Source organism: Pangasianodon hypophthalmus, chromosome 12 (assembly GCF_027358585.1).
Source record: "Pangasianodon hypophthalmus isolate fPanHyp1 chromosome 12, fPanHyp1.pri, whole genome shotgun sequence".
Lineage (NCBI taxonomy): Eukaryota > Metazoa > Chordata > Actinopteri > Siluriformes > Pangasiidae > Pangasianodon > Pangasianodon hypophthalmus.
In genome coordinates, this window is record NC_069721.1 from 10814044 (window position 1) to 10836114 (window position 22071).

Here is a 22071-nt window from a genome sequence, read left to right on the forward strand (position 1 = left end):
ATCGAGAATTCAACAGTGCTGTTGTAGAACACTTGATAACACATTCTGTCTGGAGTCCACAAAACATTTATTGCAAATGTAGAAGTCCGGTGACATAAAAATATCACAATACAATGAGTTCAAAATATGATTACACATCTGTAAATATTGAACATAACAGGAAAAACAAATAACTTCTTAATAATTAAAAATTATTCATTTGACTCCATACTAAAAAGAATCTAAAAAAATAATATATAATATTTTCCAGTATGGACTGTTGTTCTTGGCTCAGTTTCACTACTAGTATGAAAAATGCATTGTTTAAAACATATCTTTTTTACAGAGATTATTCAGGTCAACACAGTGAAAAGGTGAAAGAACTGTTGTAACAGTCTAAATATGAGATAAAACGTTTATTGTAATCTCTGTGACATTTAGCTCTTATTTACATTCCTGCGATTATGCACACATCTGGCAACATGAGGATCCCCAAAGGTGCTTCCATAAACATTGGTTCTAGGGCTAATGATTGGTATTACTATACACTGTGTATTTTAAACAAAACGTTACAAAAAAGGATGGCCTAGGGCAATGCAGAGCATTGATCTCTCATGATGTTCCCCTTCACAACTGGCAGGGTTGGTTCGTATATTACAAAGGCAGATGGAGCTAAATGAGTACACACACCCTGGCTCGACAAAGACTTCAGCATTTTTTTTTTTTCCCCTGCATCAAATCATCAAAGTGGATTGTGAACCTGAGAGATAAAACCACAAGTGTGAGATGGAAATCAGCAACGGTTTCTGATGACTGAATGAGTCTCTGTAAGTTACAGTCTTAACTGTCATGTCTTTCAATGGTTGCCATGGAGATTGCCTCTTCTCACCTCTTGGAGTTGGGAGAGCGTAATGGGCTTGGACACAGAGGATGAAATCACCAAACGACTAGCTTGAACACTACATGCACTTGCTTATTAGTGTGATTTGGTGATGTGGGTTTAAAGGAATAGGGGATTCTCGAGTACATTTGCCTGATTCAAATGTCAAGATGTTTGATTAAGGTATGGAAGATGAAAAGAGAGACAGTTATATTGCTAATGCTTGAAATTACATCCCTAAACCTCTTATTTCTGACAGGAAAGACCAAAACATTATAGCAACTAAGGAATTTGAAATGCAGAATGGAAACAGCATTCTGACGACATCTTAAGATATAGTGATTTTTCACTGCCTTCTCCTGCTGTGTGCAGAAGCTTATTATTCAGATGCCTTCTGGATATTGACACAAAATGGCTGCTTTTGTTCAGAGGCGTTGCCAGTTGAAAGCAGACTTTGTTCTTTTCTACTGATCTAGAACCAACAAATATAATCCAAAAAGGAACCACAAAGGTCAAAAAGTCTGCCTGCAACTTTCAGTTAAGATAAGAGCTTCTTCAGATCTTCATCTATGCCCTTCTCACTCAGCTGGTCCAGAGTGTGGTAGCGATGGATGATCTTATCAGCGGTCACCACCACCACCCGGACCCCATGCATGTCCTCGCCCAGCTGGCAGCCGATAGCTGAGCTCACCACCATGTCCAGTCCTGCATGGCACCCACCCGCATTGCGATGGTAGTGACCCGAGAACACAGCTTTCACACCTGAAACAGAGATGGGCAGAGGAGGAGATCCATTAATATTCTGCTTAGCTTCACTCGAGGGATGAGGATAGGTCAAGTTCAATTATACTAATTGATTAGCGCTGATATGCATATTAAACAGCGCTGTCAACCGAGTTACTTTATTCCCTGTCAGACTGGCCGCCACTCAGCTGCTGGCTGATAAAGCAGCGAGAAGTGACGGACTTTTCAAAGAACATCGGCCATGTTGGAGACCTCTTGAGAAATCTATTTTCTGTTTTGATCTGCATAATCATGGGGAAGGTTTTCATCTCACCTCTTCCCTCCACCAGCCAACGCAGTTCTGCCGTTGCAGAATGCAAAGTAGTGGACTGATTACCACAGTTGGCAGAGAAGGCCACACAGAATGGAAGGCACAAATCACTCTCTGCATTTTGAAGGAATGCAGGCTGACAGAGTGATTTATAGTGAAATCATTCAAGACTTTGCTCATAAACTGAAACTTACATACTGTACTAACAGATGCATTAAAGTATGCAAACTGTATGCACCTGCACATCTAATAGCAACAATAAAATTTCAGGAAGACTCTTAGTGATATAATGGTTACATGCCATTATGACTTTCCCCCCACAGGTATGCAGGAAAGACAAATAAATATTAACAGCAATGCTTCTACACTGCTGCCTTTACTGCTAGTTATTAAAATTGTGATTCCTGCATGAAAGGTGTAGCAGTCATAAATCTGTTTCTTTTATTTTCTCTTCATGGTGCGAAAGATGAAATGTCATGAGCCAGGAATTCCTGGCTGTAACTACCTGGCAATCAAGGTTTTTACTTGGATCATTCAGATATTCATTAAACATTAGCTTAAAGTACAGAACATGTCAGCACATTCTAATGCCCTTTAGAAATTTTGGACAAGCTTCTAAAATGTGCAAACTCTGCCTCTGGAGAAAAACTAAATTGAGGAATGCAGATAATTATGCAGTGTTATACAACCGTAGACACCCTCATCCTTAAAGCAATTACACAACCGTGTTGCAATACAGCAGAAATAACTCAAAATGATAAAGTTTGTTTTATTAAATCAAAAGGAAAGCATTCTAATATAATTATTTTTCAAAGGGAAGCTGTTTAATTATGCGAATTTCAAACTTGTCTCTAATGATGGGTTATGAGTCAGGCCTTGAAATAAGCATAAACAGAGAAATATGGCATAAGCAGAGAGAAAACAGCATAATTATCTTGAGGTGTAAGATGTAAAACTGGACCGGGCGTGGGAGTGTGTTGAGGTGATCAAAACACTACTTAAACAAGCTTTTCAATGGACCAGCAGTGTAGTGAAACAATAGGATAAGTACATATGCTGTGTATTAATGTACCAAAGAGTGTGTTGTAAAATATCCTGTAAAACCCTACCATCTTAATGCAGCTTGTGACCTAATGATGCATGAAAAACCCCTGCTTTATTAATGAGCAAACTAGCAGAAACTAGCTCAGACGTCGGGGTTGTGTAAACTGTTTGTGATGTGAATATTGGGATGTCTTTACAATAGTCACACTTGTGAAGAGACTGTGTTTGCATTCTCAACAATGAAACAGTAGATTTGTGGGTGTGTAAGGACCATAATATTATTATGTGTACAAAATTCCACCACTGTTCTACCTGCTGACATCTCTTTAGACTGTGTGTAAGACCCCTTTTTGCTTACAGCCCATTTCTGATTTTAGAGGTTGGACTCTGAGCTGAAACAGGTAGTGTGTGTTCTCCCCAGTTCACTAATGGAAAACTGAATTAACAAGCTGTGATCGTTTAACTATGAAGCAAATTGTGGAGATCGATTCGTCTCTGTGGCTGGCTTAAAATTATGAGGCACAGAAATACCAATCAGAGCAAACTGCCTAGCAGCAGCACTATTGTGCATATTGTAACTACCATTTCTGCTTACAGACTACAAGCTGCCCATAGAACAGGGGAAAAAAAAAATCAAAGATCATCATCCATTTGGGAAAACCACCAGAAAAAAGGGAAATATAGGCTCAAATTCAGTCCTGGCAAACACAGTATAGTTTCACAAAGCTGCCCTTGTTTAAGTGCTCCCACACATATTCCCATAAGAAGTACTTACACTTCCCATATGCTGCTTATAATTTCACAATTTCCATACAATCTCATTGCAGTGGTTATAACAGAAATACCACCACCTAGGGACCGCTGTGCATTTTAGCTGAGCAAGCCAAAGTTTGCCAAAGGCCTGAGTAAATAGTAAGTAACGCATTCCGAAAATAAACTGTAACACAAAATGAAATTAACTTCTAATGAACAGGGAAGTACAACGGCGGTCTGGTTTCTGTTCCCCTGAGACACACTCACTGTGCCGCCGATGACTCTATTCATAGGCAGACGGATTTTGCGGCTGCCTGCCAGATATGGATGATATGTAAATTCAGCTGCTCTCTTCTATCCAAACAAGTCGGAGAGAATTTATTTCTTAGTTAGAGAGGGTATATGTGTGTGCATGTGTTATCATTAGGCCACTGGGAATTAATCACCTAACTATGCCCATACATGATTTGCATGACAGAAGGAAAGACAGGATGATCTGCGAGGAGAGCATTACTTATGCTGCTCATATATCACAGTCATTTATCCCCACGAGTCCCTTTATGAAGTGCTCAATGAGGGACGGCCTGTGCATTGTGTGTGATGTAAGTAATTAAGATTCCATCCAAATGTACACTGATGCAGAGCAGGAAATCGGGGTGGTTTGAAATTGCTCTCACAAAGGATCTGCAGTTTTACATAAAAATAGAGACAGCAGCATTTGGACATTTTCCTCTTGCTGTGGGACCAATATCACAGATGGCTGTGGAGCTTTGACTGAACAGGCTTTGACAGAGCATTAAAAAAAGAAAACGCATGTAATGACTAATCTTGCTAACCAAAATCAAAATGGCTATTAAGTAAGGAACATGATGTGGCGTTCTATTACAAGAAAATAATCCGCTACGTGAAGCGGAGCAGACCCTGAAGTGGATTATTTATTCCTCTAACGGGTTTATTCCTTTTATACTTCAGCAAATTGCCAACAACTGCAACATGTAATTTATTAATGAACAACACTTCATGCTTTTTAACCATTTATAGTTACATTTAATGCTGTGGAACAGCTCTGAGACCACTTAGTTCCTGTTATCATTTGTTATAGCAGCCGTTCCTTCACCAGCCTCTATTTTTTTTCTCTCACTTGAAGTTAATAGGACAAAAATGCAGCATGTCATCTTGCTGAGAAACCCAGAAAGTCAGAGTTCTCTTTCGTGAAAACTTTCCCATGTCAGAAATCTTACTGTTAGTATGTTAGGCATGTTAAATAAATGTCTAATCTGATTATTAGGCATAGATTTTGTGGAACATCTGTGATAAAAGTCTGTGAATGAGTTGTTACAATAAAAATGATAATGTATTAGAATAAGTGCATTAATACCAACCTATCATTTGAATTACAGCTGGAACTATTTTCAGAGCTGTGCTGTTACAGAAAATTAATCAACACGTTCAGATCCGAGAATTCAACAACACTGTGGTATGACACTAACTAAAAACATAATCTACTGCAGTTTTATCAGTAGTGACAATGGAGAACTGTATCTATAACTGTAAACACACTCTCCATTCTGAGGCACTTTCTGAGAAGTGGAGATTGTAATTACCATCTATATCGACCACATATCCATAATGGAAGCCCGTAAACAGCAACACATAGCTTGGGGTCATGCTCGTCAATGGAAAGTCATTCTATAATATAGTAAATCTTTGCATTCTATCTCTTATTATCTCCATTATAACCCCAAGCTCAGCCCATTCTTCATCATCTGCCCAAAACAGAATGATTTCTAATTTATCTCCAATTTTCCAGTGATGACAAATGCTCCCTTGGTTTACTCAAACCCATACTAATTAACATTGGCTTGCCTTAAGCCAACAGAAATCATGAAGGAAACAGTTAGTTTATTAGCTTAGTACAAGTCAGCACCAGCAGCTGAACGGTTACGTCTAAATAAACAATCAGATAAAAAAAAAAACAAAAAAAAAACATGGGTTATTCTAGAGAGAACCATATTCTTTCTTATTGTTTTGGATGGAGACTGACATTTCTGGTGAGAGGGGGGTCTTCAAAGATAAAAGAGGGAATTCAGCTCAGTCTCATTCAGTGGCGATATCCATACTGAAAGCACAGGAATAAAACCTTCACATTAACTGAACTTTCTCGTCGTAAAACACAACTGAGGTGTTCTGCTTGATCCCATCACATGATATCTGTAAAGAAGGGGAGCATAAGAGCTGACATTTTCCTCTGAGGGATTCACAAAGAGCAATGTTTAGATTCTCCAATGCTGCTGCAGAATGAGCGCAGAGGGGACATTAAGCCAGGCTGTGGTTCATGAGCACCTCTGAGTACTGAGCCGGAAATCTTGCAGTGAGTCACGGTGACAATAATAGATGGAGCAGTCTGCCACTGAGTTCAGAAGGTACAGTGCTTCCAATTAGGACAGCACAAGGACCCTGAAACATTCACAAATATATTCATGAGAGCCATCAGAATTTAAAATAAATTAGGGGTGTTCTCCGCTGGCCGACTGATATTCAGAACTAGATTAAAAAGAAGTGAGTGATTTTCCCAGTAGAAGTATTTGGATGGAAAGTCCTTCTCCTCTGCTAGCTATTTTTACATCATGCCTTTAGCCCCTGAGTAAGACTGTGTGCATCATACATGTAGCCATGCTATCACAACAATCTGTCTGAGATGGTACGATTCTGAACATTTTGTGACAAAACGGTGAAGCACAGTCATTGTCATATTATGATCCTAAACACTGGAGGATCATAAATTATCATAAACGGTAAAAACTACAGCAGTCCCACAGCTGACAAAGATCTGCTTTCCTCAGGGTGTATGCCTTAAAATAGACAATCTTCCCACAATCTTACTGCCTCATACCAAACATGGATTAAATTATTAAAAGCAGCATTTTATCACATCTCTAAAGCCTGAGACAGCATAAGGGGATTGATTATTGGCAGTACCCTTCTGTAAGCCATGAACAAACGCTTTCTTTTATCCCCCATTTTGTGGATCTTGTGATGATCTGCCATGAAACAGAAAACTAAAATGCTTCAGAAAGTGGGGATGTGAAAAAGGACATCTTGATCTTGAAGGTGGATTGTGTGCACCTTGTAGTTTACTGCCCAGTCTGCTCTGTAATTTCCCCCTTAAAAAAAAAAAAAAAAAAAAAAAACACACTCAAAATTTCCAGTGTATTTTTTTTTTTTTAACTTACATCAAGGAGTGCTGAGGCAAATCAACTACCTAACTATGTCTACATAGGAGAGGATTAACTGTGATACACTGTATGACCAAAAGTTTGTGGACACCTGACCATCACACCCATATGTGGGTCTTACCCAACTGTAACCACAAATTTGGAGGCACTCAATTGTAAAGAATGTCTTTGTATGCTGTAGAATTACAATTTCCCTTCACTGGAACTAAGGGGCCCAAACCTGTTCCAGCACGACAGTGCCCCTGTGCACAAACCGAGGTCCATGAAGACACGGTTTGCCAAGGGTGAAGTGGAAGAACTTGAGTGGCCTGCACAGAGCCCTGACCTCAACCCCCCTGAACACCTTGGGGATGAAATGGAATGCTGACTGTGCTACCAGGCCTCCACACACGACATCAGTACCTCACCTCACTAATGCTGTTGTGGCTGAATAAGCACAAATCCCAATAGCCACACTCCAAAATCCAGTTGAAAGCCTTCCCATAAGCAAATTAGGGACTAAATCTGGACACAACTCACAAACAGTACTGAGCTCCATGAAATAAACTTGTTTCTGAACACCAGCAGCAAATGTATTCCTGTGCATGCATCACTAACTTCATAACATATGTTATGTGGCCATAAAATATGACTCTCACGTGTATTATGTTGAAATGAAAAAAATAAATATCAGTAAAGAAGTAAAACGACTCCTATATAGGGCAGGTTCATAATGCATGCAGTAAGAAAATACATAATAGCTCTGTTGAGATTTTAATATGCACCATATAACAGCAGTCTAATAAACAAAAGATAAACTTAACCTTAACACTGGACGACCCCCCCCCCCCCCCCCCATTACAAAACCCAGAGTTTTTACATTTCTGTCTACTTTCCTCTAATTCTGCTTATTTTAAATAATGAATAGAATTATTGCTGTGCTGGACTCTGTGTATCATAGTTGCTCTCAGTTTCAGTTTGTGCTGCATTCACACGTCCTCCGGAGGCGCACACATCTAGGAAATTCAACCTCTGTTTTTGAGGAAAGGCGTATAAACAAACCTGAGTGAAAAAGGCCAGGAAACAGAATCATAAAATTATAACAGGCTGCGTTTGGACCAGAAAGACAGTAATATCTTTGAATAAATGATGATGTATGGGGCAGCAGGTCATATTTCCTTGCCTTCTGAATGTTTCTTAGCAACATAATGTTTTTTTTTTTTTTTAAAACAATTTCTCTCTTTCTTTTTTCCCCACACAGATGTATTATGCATTATTTGCTTAAGAAAACAGTAATATTGCATAAATCCATTATATCGATATAATGGATTTTGTTTTTACCTGTAATGTAAATAAAAAGTTACCTAGTGCATACAATATAGACAATTCAAATATTATTGTAAATAAACTGTTTACAATTATATAAAATTGTCTTCAGATCAACACTGCTTAGGGCAATTTTCCACTGTCTGAGCACTCTTATGCTGTAATTATGATTTTATACAACAGTTCTATAAACAAGAAATTAATATCGAGTAACCAACATTTAGCTGAGGGAGCCAAACATTTTATTTATTTTTGGCTCCCTCAACTAAAATAGTTCCTAAAGAAGCCACAACGGGATAGAGCATTGCTTGTTGCCATGCAACGGACAGACTGACTGACAGCCCGTAGTAAGTGTAGTAACAGTTACAGGGTAATGAACTATCGCTAGAATTGTAATTTTATGGAGCGAACACAGACGAGCAGAGTGATAAAAACAGTGAAATGTACTAGTACTGTTGGCTGTTAAATATTAGCACTCTTGGAACGCCACTTGCCCAATCAAATTAGTGGACCGGAACTAACTGCTGTATAAATAAAGAACAGATATTGGAATGAGCAGACAAATTCATTGACACAAATACATATATATAGTAAAGAAGAGTGTGTATAAGGGGAGACAACCTTGTGTGGTAGCTAGTACATATTTAAATACATCTTCAAGAATGTAGCATTACATTGTTATCACAAATTTTCTTCAGAAATTTGCTGGTTTGGTTATAATTCCTAATCTTATTATCAATTACACTAATAAACGTGCTCATTTCACACCACATTACCTCTAATCACATCAGCCTTGTCAGTTTGAAACTTGTTTTTCCTTTGTAGTTTTTTTTTTAGTTTAGTTACTATAATGCCAGTTTGTACTCAGCCTGTGTACTGGTGTTCTGCACTGTCACAAATTTTAGAGACGATAACATTTGCAACATTACAACTGAATTAGCAGATACAACATTAAACATTGTAAACACTGTGAGGATGCACGTGCCCATTCACTGCTCAGAACCGTACCTGCTTGGCAGAATCTGTGAATCAGATTCTCTCTCTTGGCTCTCTGCAGATTGAAGTAGTCGTCCTCCTCGTCTGGAGTTCTCAGGTAGAGTGGAATGTGCTGGAAGATAACGACGTGCCGTGCTGAGCTCTCAGCTGCTTTCTGTAGCTGTTTCTCCAGCCAGGCCTCATGAGCTTCCTCCAGCTGAGGGCAGCCTGATGCGTCAAAGAACAGTTGGGAGTTCAACACCAGGCACAGCACTCCACCCACCCAGAAACTGAAGTAGTCATCACCCCAGGCGCGGCAATACTGCTCCACCGTGTCCGGAGTGGGAGTGTTGCCCAGGTCATGGTTCCCACTGACAAACACAAGTGGAATGTCCGGATCGGTGGCCCGCAGTGCATCCTTCAGGTCCCTCTCCTGCTCCTCTCTGAATTGGCAACCTGAAGAACACACAGATTTATTTATTTATTTTTAAATAAATGATTCCTTACTGGGCTGAGGATGATGAGTGTGTTCTTGTTACCTCATTAGCTAAGGGGTAAAATGTAGGAGAAATTTTGTGGAGACAAATTGTCTACAAGGCTGCATTTACCATATATTACATTAATATTGTAAAAATACTAAAAAATAAGCATGTTGTGTTGAGCATAATTATCACAGTGGGTATCTCGCTGACATTTTGGCATCTCCAGCAATCACTGAGGAGCATCTAATATCAGCACAGCTGTCCACCCTGTCTTTGTAGCTAACAGTGTTTCCCACACATAGGTGACACTTCAGGCAAACTGAAAACTGCCCAAATATATTTAATCTTTTTTTTTTACATTTTATTTTTAATCTGTTAATGCACCATGTTTCCAATTTGCCAGTGACAGGAACAAAGCTCAGGGTCAGGGGAAGGGGGAGAAAGGGAGGGAGAAGGCAGAGGATGAGGGAAAGACAGGATGGGGAAAGAAGCACTGCTCTGCATATAGTAGAGGCAACACAGTGTGTGTGTGTGTGGCACGACATAACAGCTCACACTTTTCATCACACCAGACATGTATCATTTGCAATCAGTATGCTGGGAATGGACTAATTATTACCATGCATTCTTGCACTGGTATAGTAAATATTACATGTAAATATCTGCACTGACTGCCGATTTATTGTACTTTTCTACAGTTCATTCTGTTATTATACGTTTATCACAGTTCATTACATTCATTAATTCAACAAGATTTACACTCGTATTCTAAATGCTCTGAAGCAGTTATAATTTCAGAACATGGGCTGCTGCAGCAGGGTTAGCTACAGCTCCCAGTGGAGTGGAGTCACGCTACACATTTCAAGCAGATGAATGCGACTAATAGATAAAGGTAATTCAAATCAATATTTCATGTAGCCATGGGTTGGCACTTTGAAGTTACTGATAAATTTTGCAGTTTTGCTGCTATTAGCAGTGTTTACTCTTGCAAGAGAGCTACAATTTCTTATGGCCACACACACTTATCCGTAGAATATCACATAGTCATGTTTGGGGAGGTTAAAAGGATTCCAGTTTGCACCCATATGCTAGAGTGTCCGCCTCTGATCTGCAGTCATTAACCTTGCTTAATGCGAGATTAACCTTATTAAAAATACAATCGGGGACAACAATATTTGAGACAAATATTAGATTAAAGTAATCTGTTGAGGAGTTGTATTGAACACCATAGGTTTAATAAAGCTGGAACACTCTGATGTAACACAGAAAGAAAAAAAAAAAAAAAAAAAAAAAAAAAAAAGCACTCAATCATTATTATGTAAATATTAATCTGATTTTGAAATTACAATTGTAGTCAACAATGGGGAAAATTAATAAATACGTTTTTATATTGTCTACTCAATATCCATTGTACTCAAAATATCTGTGAAAATGTGTGCAACACCCACCACCCCCTCAGCAGGGAAACACTGAACTACCTATACTTATCATGAAAGAAATAATAAAAAAAAAATTAGCTGCAGGAAAAAATATTACTTACAAAGAATCTTTTGTTAGGCATTTCACAATCAACTGCCCATGCTGCACTTAATTTATACTTACTGCAGGTCAGCAATCAAAGGTGACAGAAACCAACCAATGTCTTATGGATTCAAAGGAAAAAATCTTTTGTCCAAAAATCCAAGACAGTCCAAGTCCACCATTTTGAAACTGTTAGTGCCAACGTGACAATTGCGACATCTTGCTAATTTCTCTGGGGTACATTTAAAGCTCAATGAGGAAAAGTGGAAATTACAAAAGATAGCACTTAACTAGCAACCTACTACACAAGAGAGGTTGAGTTTTAAAACATAAATTCATGAGCCACTTTAATAGAAACACCTTATCCATGTAATTGTCCAATCAGCCATTCATGTGGCAGTAGCGCAATGCATACTATCACGCAGAAACAGGTCAAGAGCTTCAGTTAATGTTCACATCAAACATCAGATTGGGGAAAAATGTGATGTCAGTGACTTGGTGCCAGACAGGCTGGTTTGTGTATTTCAGAAACCTCTGGGACTTTTCACACACACCCACACCAAGTTCACACAGAGAGGTGCGGAAAAAAAAAGAAAAAACAAGAAAACATCCAGGGAGCAGTAGTTCTGCGAGCAGAAACGCCTTGTTGATGAAAGAGGTCAGAGGATAATGGCCTAACTGGTTTGAGCTGACAGGAAGTTAACTGAAATAATGACTCTTTACAACCATGGTGAGCAGAAAAGCATCTCAGAACATCTTAGAAAAGCATCTCAGAATTAAACCTTGGGGCAGATGAGCTACAATAGCAAAAGACCTCATCAGTTTCCACTCCTGTCAGCCAAAAAATGGAATCTGGAACAGGATCACCGAAATGGGAAAGCTGAAGTCTGGAAAAACAGCAGTCAAGCATCTGGCACCAACATCCATGGCATGGAGAAATTAAGCCATGGAAAAAATCACATTTTTCTTCATTCTGATGTTTGATGTGAAGACTGACTGAAGCTCCTGACCTGTATCTGCATGATTTTATGCACTGTGCTGCTGCCACATGATTGAATGAGCAGGTGTACAGGTGTACCTATTAAAGTGGTCAGTGAGCGTATATCAGTAGAATAATTTTGACCTTTTTAGCATTAGATGGACAATATACCATGCAGTCTATTAAAACAAATAGTTTCATGGAGTTGCTTGTTTATTAAAATTTAAATAAAGTTGGAAAAAGGTGTATTACCCAAATGAACAGCAAAGAAGCTAATTTGTGCAAATGAAACAGCTGAAGCTGTGGCTTAATGTTTGAAGGCTATTTTAGAAAATTATTTTTGTGAACTAATAGTGAACTAATGTTTTGTCAAGCTAGTGGAATTGCAGCTATTTTCCTTTCTCTTATCAGAGTGTTCAACTTTACCAGCTCCCTGTGTCTCCAATCAGTTACAAACCCCAAAGAACCCCATTACAAGTTCTCCCAAAAGAGATCTCTATCAGCTAAACACACAGAGAACTCATCTCCCTCTGGACATTCCAACTGCTCGCTGTTCGGAGAACTTCATTTCTATCCACTCCAACAGCACCTGAAGTGCTCACATGTGTGGTTTAAGGAGTAGAAAGCATAATGTTATCCTTGCCTTTTCATTCCTCCATCAAGGAAGCCCCTCGTCTAAGTCCACAAGTATCAGGTCTAATCATCTCCCAACACGAGCTCGCCTTTTCGAGTCTGGAATCTGCTTGGATATATCACATCCATCAACTCTAGAACACTACTGACACACTACTCTCTGTGGTTCATGATAAGATGAGAAGAGAACCTTTGAGAACAGCTGCTGGGAAAAAAAAAAGGAATGCAATTTGCTCACCAGTCGGGCTTGAAGTGACCAGGGCATGTGGTCAGTGAAGGTGAATGATGAATGGGTCCCTGAGCAAAAAACCTTCACCTTAGAGTCTTCCCATAATCAAAAATTCATTTTAAATATCTATTACAGATACAGTAATATAACAACATGTTTCAGTTAGGGCTGTGATGTATGATGCTATAACATTATAACACTATAACACATTCAGATTTCTTTATACAGTGTAGATAATACTGAAAAAAAAAATTCCAAGCATTATGTATGCTACAATTTTTCTAACAGGCTAGCTTACAATTTAAGGAACATAACAGGCTAAATCAATAAAAACGCACTTCTCCATTGCTTTTAATAAATTAATACAAGCTAAAAGCAAACATCTTAATATCTCTTTTTAGCAGTCGACCTAACCAGGTAACTTAATACTGTCCTATACCCAAAACTGTGTTATTGAGTTATAAAGTATTGTGCTTTTTTAATATAGTTCCAGTCCTAGTTTCAACTCACTTTTTTAATTAAAGATTATTCAGTATTGGACAGATAAGCTGTTCCAAAACCCACAACAAGCCTTCCAAATAAAAGGACAAATCTTTCTCCAAGTTCATGCTTTACCAGAGGCTAGACAAAACTGTTTTCTCTGACCACTTCAAAGCAAGACAGAGGAAAGGAAATGTCAGATGGGTTCAGCTGATTTTGAAGCGCAGAAAAGAAGTTGCATGATGGATGGGTCATCTCATGAATCTGCCACAGTCTGGTTGCTTGGCCTGTCACAAACAGACTGTTTAAAGGTCTCCACACCTCCCCACAAGACCCAGCTGTGCCTTTACAGCCCACTTATTATATCTTTACCTACAAAGTGCAGCTACCACAGAACATATAGCTGCCGGGCTCAAATAACATCAAGGAAAATAAAACTATGAAGTCTGCAAAGATTCTCAAAGGTAGATGATATTCCTCCTGAGAAACTTCAGAACTCAGAAGTATAAAAGATTTGCAGAAAAGGCACTCCCCAAGAGTCCTGTCCCCGTCTACCCTTTTCTATGAAAATGAAAGAAAGGCCTATTTTAAAATATACTGCAAGTCTTTCACTGCTTTGTATTCAATTCATATCTCTCTATAAACAAAACAAAATAAAACATGACTCACACTGGGATAACGGCTCCGCACCTTAGGAAACAGAATTTCAAATACAAGTTCAATGCATTAGAATAGGATGATGCATTGAGAATGAGGGGATGGCAGGGGTCATGAAATACTACTTCATATGCTCTTTGCAGCTATTGGCTGTATGTTTAGCTTAAATAAGCCAGAGCTGTCTCAATTCATACAGCTGTGGAGATGTGATATCATACAAAAAATAATGTAAAGGAGAAATTAATTATTGTTTCCTCTGTTGCAGGGTTTCACTCCGAATATTAGTGTTTCCCTCATTACACCCGTCTCATCAGCTTCACTAAGCCCTTAATCAGCATTACTAAGCCTTTTATCAGGTTAAAGTAGGTGACCTACTGCAGCAAAAGCTTTTAAATGGTCATTACAGGAGTACTCCAGGACCAAAAATGAAAAACAACGATGCAATGTACTGCACTTGGCCAGACAATAGTCTTTTGTCACTCTCTGTTGTCACTCTGTGAAAGTCCAATAGTTATTTTAAAAATAGTTTAAGTGTTTTGCCACATATAAAACAACACAATAAAAATGCAGCACCAAATTAATGTTAAACAATAGGCACATTCAGTGATAAAATTACTTTATACCACAGTGCTGTTAAATTCTCAAATCTGACTAGCCAGAAGGTGTGGATTAATTTCCTATAACAGCACGATTCTGACAGACTGCAAATCACAGATGTACATTAATGTGCTCATATTTAAGTACATGATCATATACTCTCACTGAGCACTTTATTAGGAACACTATAGTAATACTGGGTAGGGCCTCCCTTTGCTCTCAAAACAGCCTCAATTCTTCATGGCATGGATTCCACAAGATGATGAAAACATTCCTTTGAGATTCTGGTCCATGTTGACATGATTGCATCACACAATTCCTGCAGATTTTTCAGGTGCACTTTCATGCTGTGAATCTCCTGTTCTACCACATCCCAAAGGTGTTCTACTGGATTCAGATCCGGTGACTGGGAAGGCTGCTGAAGAACACTGAACTCATTGTCATGTTTATGAAACCAGTCTGAGATGACTTTTGCTTTGTGACATGGTGCATTATCATGCTGGAAGTAGCCAGTAGAAGATGGTAAATTGTGGCCATGAAGGGATGCACATGATCAGCAACAATACTCAAATAGGATGTGGCATTCAAGCGATGACTGATTGGCATTAACAGGCTTAAAGTGTGCCAATAAAACATTCCCCACACCATTACACTACCTCCACCAGCCTGGACTGTTGGGTCCATGGATTCATGCTGTTGGCACCAAATTCTGACCCTACCATCTGTGTGCCTCAGCAGAAATCGAGATTCATCAGACCAAGCTACTTTTTTCCAGTCTTCAGCTTTTGGTTTTGCTCCAGCAAAGTTCAGCTCCAGTTTTGGTGAGCCTGTGCCCACTGCAGCCTGAGCTTTCTGTTCTTGGCTGACAGAAGTGGAACTCGACGTGGTCTTCTGCTGTTGTAGCTCATTTGCCTCAAGGTTCGATGTGTTGTGCATTCTAAGATGCTTTTTGGCTCACCACAATTGTACAGAGTGGTTATCTGAGTGACTGTAGCCTTTCTGTCAGCTCGGACCAGTCAGCCATTCTCCTTTGATCTCTCTCTCATCAACATGTCAGTTCCATCTGCAGAACTGCTGCTCACTGGATGTTTTTCCTGTGTTCAGTGAATGTATATAGTAACAGCTAGTTCCCCGGGACTTGTATGGTAGACACTCCACATAATCTAAGACAACAGATTTAAAAACTTGCTATTTAAAAAAGTTAAATCAATCCTGTAGTTGATTATTTTCCTATAATAGCAAGCTCTATCATTTTTTATTCCTTACATAGAATGACACAGGCTAAAGTTAACTAAATTAAACTAGTGCACTAAATTGGTCAACACAGGCTTGTCTTTTCATTAATACCAGTGCAGGAGTTTAACAAGGAATAACTAAGAAAATCTGTTTATGCCGCTTGTGCCTTTCATTTCACTAAAAAGGTCATTTTACATACACAACTAAAAAACGTTTGACCTTGCAGTGACCTTGGCCCTGTTTGGTTCAACTGCAAAATATAATCAGTTCGTCTGCTGGTTAGAATGATAATTTCATATAAATAATCATTTTCATCTGTCCCTCAAATCTCAGAGGGACAGACAGATGGATGGATGGACAGACAGACAGATGGCAAACTGCCCTGAGTTTCTGAGCATGAGTTTAAGTAACATTTATGTATACAAACAGGAAGAAAGCAACTGAAGTAAAACTATTTCAAACGTTTGACCTTGCTGTGATCTTGACCCTGTCTGATAATTCCATATAAATCCTACAAACATTCAACTGCACGTTCTTAAAACATCGTGCTAACAAGAATCTCGGACGGATGGACGGACAGGTGGACGGAAAGACCGATGGACAACCTGAAAACATAACGGCTTCTCCACCTAGTGGCAAAGGGGAATAGAAAATTCTGTGAAACAGCTCACAGAACATAATGTTTTTTCAACTTATAGAGTAAACTCTGTAGCAACAATGAAATCTACCTTCAACAAAAGTGTATTATACTTCACCCATGCACAACCTAGCTAAAGTCATTTTAAATTCCTAATTAAATTCTTGTCAGTTCATATTGACTTCCAGAACTGTGATCTTACCTGGCATGGCATGGATCAAATCCCCACAGAGAACAACAAAGCGGGGCCGGGGCTGCAGTTTGTTGATGGCCTCGACAGCCTGCTTGGTGAGCTGCACCTCCTCTGCCCATTCATCTCCTCCTTTATCACAGTCTCCCAACCTCCAAGCCTTCATCAGACCCAGCTGCGGGTCAGCCGCCTGGATGAAGCAAAATGGCCCACTCCACTCTTTCTCCTCATCTGTGGAAGACAGAAGGCCATGTCTGCTGCTGCGCTGCCAGTCAATGAGCTACATTAATAATTAATTTCTGTCTACTGAGGTTGAGGTTTGCAGGATGAATTGTTTTACATAATCCAGCATTACATAAGACACAAAGCAAGTATTTTTTCAAATATTCATAAAAAGCTTTATCTTCATTGACAGGAGGGTTTGTTCACTCTGTGACCTGTCAGTATATAAAAGGGAGAGCATGTGAAAAACAAAGCTGCAGCGCAATGGACTTGTTTAAATATATAGCCTCCAAACAATGCATCAGCTCTTGTGCTAGAAGAAACAAATGAGAGTAGAATTGCAACCTTCCACCCCATGAGGCTTGTGTTGTACAAATCCATACTCAACCTCTCAGCAACTCAAGTACTACACTTCTATACATGCTCTTCATGCATCGTTCTCTTCCTCCCACATGGATTTATGGTAATATCCCATTCTATCCTGGGCAGAGAAGAAAAGAAGAGGATCCCCCTACTGCGTATGAAAGGATAAGTTCTTGAATTTGTTTTACTATCATCATTTAGATAGAAAACAACAACTCTTTGAAGCAGATAAAAGGATACAAATGCTCTGACTACAGAACGGGTCATTAAAACATTACAGCTCTTTTCCTAACAGCACAGACTGGTACTATTTGAAATGAATGATGCGATTAAAATGACTTTTGCTTCAAAGGGAATATCTGTCAAATTTATAGCTTGCAGTTTTAAAAAGGAGGCACAAATATATAACTATAAAAGCCTAGCAAAGCTCCTAAATTAGTCCAATCACACCTACGAAAGCTGAGCATTTAGCATCAGTCCTTTGAGGGCCTTAACATTTCAGAGCTTATGTTAGTTCGACACACTGGTATATACTACATAAACACACCGTTCGTTTGCGCAGTTCAAACTTCTGTCTACACACGTTCAAAAGTAATCTAAATCTAAAGTAGCCTAATTTCTGAACATTTCAACCATGCCAACTTAAAGCTTAATCTACACTTCATGAAGACTCTAGTAACTACTGATGCAATTTTAAACAAATAAATTCAGAGCAGCTCAATATCACATCATCACCCCTAAGCACAGGGTCTTTCTCTAAAGGTTACTGAATGACAGAGCACTCACACACATTATAAATCACTGTGAAAACATTCTTACACCTGGGATTAGAGTAAAACGTAATAAGAAATGAAATCCAAATCCACATAAGATGCCTTCACCTAGATTTTACAGCTGTGGCACGAAAACAAAAGAAACAAGAAGTCCTGTGCCAAAGATTCTGAACTGTATGCTCTAAACTTTACCCAAAATGAACTCAAACAAAAGTAGAATAAACGTCCTATGCTAGCTGCAAATGCTTAAAAAGAAAAAAAAAAAAAAAAAAAAAAAGGAAATGATCAAATAGATCAAATGGACAAATGGACCTCTTGCTTTATCTGACTACTAGGTTACAATCTGTCATCTGGAATAACATACAGAAGTATAAATGTGTTGGATTAATGCAGTTCTCAAGCACATCAGGTCACTGAGGAGTCACTGATCATTTCTTAGAAATGTTTGTAAGAAATCAGCTGGAGTCAGCATTTCTTGGATACCTCAATGTACTTTGTCCTCATAAAAAAAATTGGGGCTAAGAGATAAGAGTCGCTGGATCAGCAGCAGGAAGGTGAACAGATTAAGATGTCTGTCCACAGGCTCAACTCTGATTTTATAGAGTGCTGTTTTTCTGAAAAGCATCATCCGAGACGGCACAAAAACAATAAGGTCAACGAGAAGAAATCATTCATTGTAGAGTATAAGATTATAAAATAACAAAAATGAATTTTTAGAGCAGCATTCTAAATGGCAAGTAAATAGCAGCCAAAAGGATTCAAATGTAATCTAACTGACCCATTGACTGAAGACAAATATAACATTTTATAAAACAGAAAACTATCAGATATCGGTTCAGAGCAACAAACACACACACACACACACACACACACACACACACACACAATGTTCATATATGAGATATGCACTGGTTTTAATGAAACACTTTACTGTTATTAACTAACAAGTTCATCATTTCAGTCAATTAAATGTCAAACTGAAGATGACATAAAATATAGTCTATAACTGATATGTTAGTTTGTTAGTCTGTAATTTCTTTTATAAAACCATTTTGGTTTTAAATTTGACATATAACAATCCAATTTAATTGAATAATTTAATGTTTTCCACAGCAGTTTTCTGTTTCGCATGTGCATAGTTAAATACCCTCCGGCCATGTTGTGAAAAAAATCACCATGTGTCTTAATGTTGACGATTCAGTTTCAAAGGTCATTTGATTTTCATTTTATCTACAGTCTGATGTCAGTGAGGCTGGTGGTTTTTAAAATAGGGGACGCACAGGCGTCTGTTACTGAATTTGTGCGAGTTCTGTGTTATCTGTTTCATCTGTTGGTCTGTTTAATTCTCAGACTCTCAACATAAGTTAAGCTTCAAAAGACTTTTCCAAAATCAGGTTGATGACATTAGTAATGTCTGCCACGTCATGCTAAAAGCTAATCTCTTAACTAGCTGGCTAAATTTCACAAAAGAAGGTAGTGACAACTAGCTAGCTAGACCTATAAATAAATAAAGATTTCAGAAACAAGTGCAAATAATCAAACCTAACTTTATACTTACAATACAGTTTATTTTCAATATTTACTAATTACAAACATTACAATAAAATGTTATACTAGTTAAAACTCTTATGGATTGGACTACTGATCACTACTGCAGCTCTGAGCACTGTGCAGTATGTATATAGTGCCAATATGTTTAAATCTGTGACGTCGGTCATGTGTATTAGACTTTCAATGATTGGTTACAAGGTTCCACACGTCTGACCAGTCTCCCAATCATCATATGGAGAAGTCGTGAGTCTGTGAAGAGCATACTGTCAAATAAAGGCTGAGATACTTTTTTCTAAGCAAAAACCCACCCATGAAGCACTCATTGACTCCCAGTGAAGCCGTGCATCTGGGCGGGACCCAAAATGGCGTATTAAAAGCCTGTTGGCCAATAAGCGTTCATCTTCGTGCCCATGAAAACACAGTGTATTGAAAACTGCTATAAGGTCCCAGTGAAGCCGTTCTTTAATGACGGGGCGTGTATGGGCTTCAGAGGAGAATTTTGTGCAGGTTGTGCTGTCCACCGAATACGGTTTGTGTTAAATGAACGAACAGCATGATACTGCAGTCAGATATTTCATATTTTGATTTGCTATAATTTGATTTGAATTTCACCAAGAGTGATAATTGTATAGACACATTGGTAAACATTACATTGCTGCATTGTAATGAAATTGTAGGGAAGGCCAGGCTTCTCATGTAGGCTCAAAGCAATCAATTGGCTATACAGACTACTTATTTTTAAAACAGAAAATTCATATCATCCCGAATATGATACAATTTATAATAAATTAAATGTAATAATCTCTCCACTAATTTAGTATTAACAGATTTAATGATTTTGACCGTAACATTCTTACAAATCCAGCAGTAAAATCCCAACACAAACTGATTTCTGCTGATTTTCAGCACTAGTTATTTCAAGGACCGTTTTCAGTTTTTACCAAATGGCTGGCTTTGCTGCAATGTAAAATCAGTTCATACTTCCTGTGTATCACATGATACACTCTGAACTGCTTAGTTATATCAGCATATCAGTATACCATATTAGTTATACAGGCTACATATTTTAATAATCATTAGTGTATTTAAGTGGCTTAAATTACACTGACCTGATCTGAGTGTCAATTGCTCATTCAATCTTGCTATAAAATGTCATGTGCATGTAATCACTGTGAACTGATCTGTGTATGTTTACAGACTGCTTCTTCAAAAGCACCAGGTTATAGTGTGTTGATTTGATCCAGCTTCACTGAGAGGGTACTTGAGTTTACATTAACATTCTGCAGCTCACTTTATGGATTAATTATTTGAAATAATCATTGGATTGTCTCTTGAATACATTACTTGTGTATGTTCATGGCATTTGCATTATGATAAGAGCAGATCACTGATGGTGAATTTAAATCTTTACTAGTATGAATGACGTGCTGCTGTGCCTCAGCCTAACTTACCATTATCATTACCGCTAAGTGCTTAATAGCCGCGCACTAGGTTTCGTTCAGTGTTTTAACTAAAGCCACGGTAACCGCAGTTGACATCTCTTAGACATCTGTCATATTATAGTTCAACCCTCCTGCTGTTTATCTTACTGTGAAAAACAAAGGAATATACGGATAACATTATCAGAAAACACAAAAGAACACAACAGTGCAAAGACGCAAACTGGAAGCTAGCATACAAACCTAGCCTTCTCTCTAAACGCCAAAAATCAAGTTACGTTAGTTTATACAATATTGAAACTGTAACGTTAACTTGATTAGTTTCTGTACCTTCCGTTAAACCCTCATACATCCGGTGTTTCGCTCTTAGAAAAATGTTCTTGTCTTCTGCCATAGTTTAGCAGTGAGTGCTATGTCAATATCCGAAGTCTCCTGAAGTTATCGAGCTAGAAGTGCAGCTGCTTTAGCCTAGCACAATGAAGTTAGCACAATGAAGTCTTGAATCGATTGTATCGGTGATGTATTAACAAACCCTGCATATCTATGATTCAAGTCTCGTATAGTGACTTCATCACGTGGTGTTAGTTAGCATTGTGTATTCTGTGCTAGCCTGAAAAAGCATATTACTTCAGTTACTTGTATCTGTACTAGTTTGTGAGGTACAGGTGCACTCTGAAGGTGTGCAATACTGGCAGTATCCCTGTGTATTCATTCAGTCATTCATTCATTCAGTCATTCATCTTCAGCTTTGTCCTGGTCAGGGTTACCCCCCGGATGGGATGCCAGTCCATTGCAGGGCATCATGCACACACATTCTCTCACTCATTCTCACATGTCCATATATAGAATAAGCTTA

General features: G+C 38.5%; 1 protein-coding gene across 1 annotated transcript; it reads right to left on the bottom strand.

Moving 5' to 3' along the window:
• Window positions 1-36: 36 nt before the first annotated feature.
• cpped1 (calcineurin-like phosphoesterase domain containing 1) lies at window positions 37-21718 on the bottom strand. The gene is made up of 4 exons (XM_026915927.3): window positions 21546-21718; window positions 16880-17098; window positions 9260-9682; window positions 37-1621 (listed from the first exon to the last, which is right to left on the bottom strand). Exons 1-4 carry the CDS (start codon window positions 21607-21609, stop codon window positions 1398-1400), a joined length of 930 nt encoding a protein of 309 aa, XP_026771728.1. The 5' UTR covers window positions 21610-21718; the 3' UTR covers window positions 37-1397.
• Window positions 21719-22071: the final 353 nt, after the last annotated feature.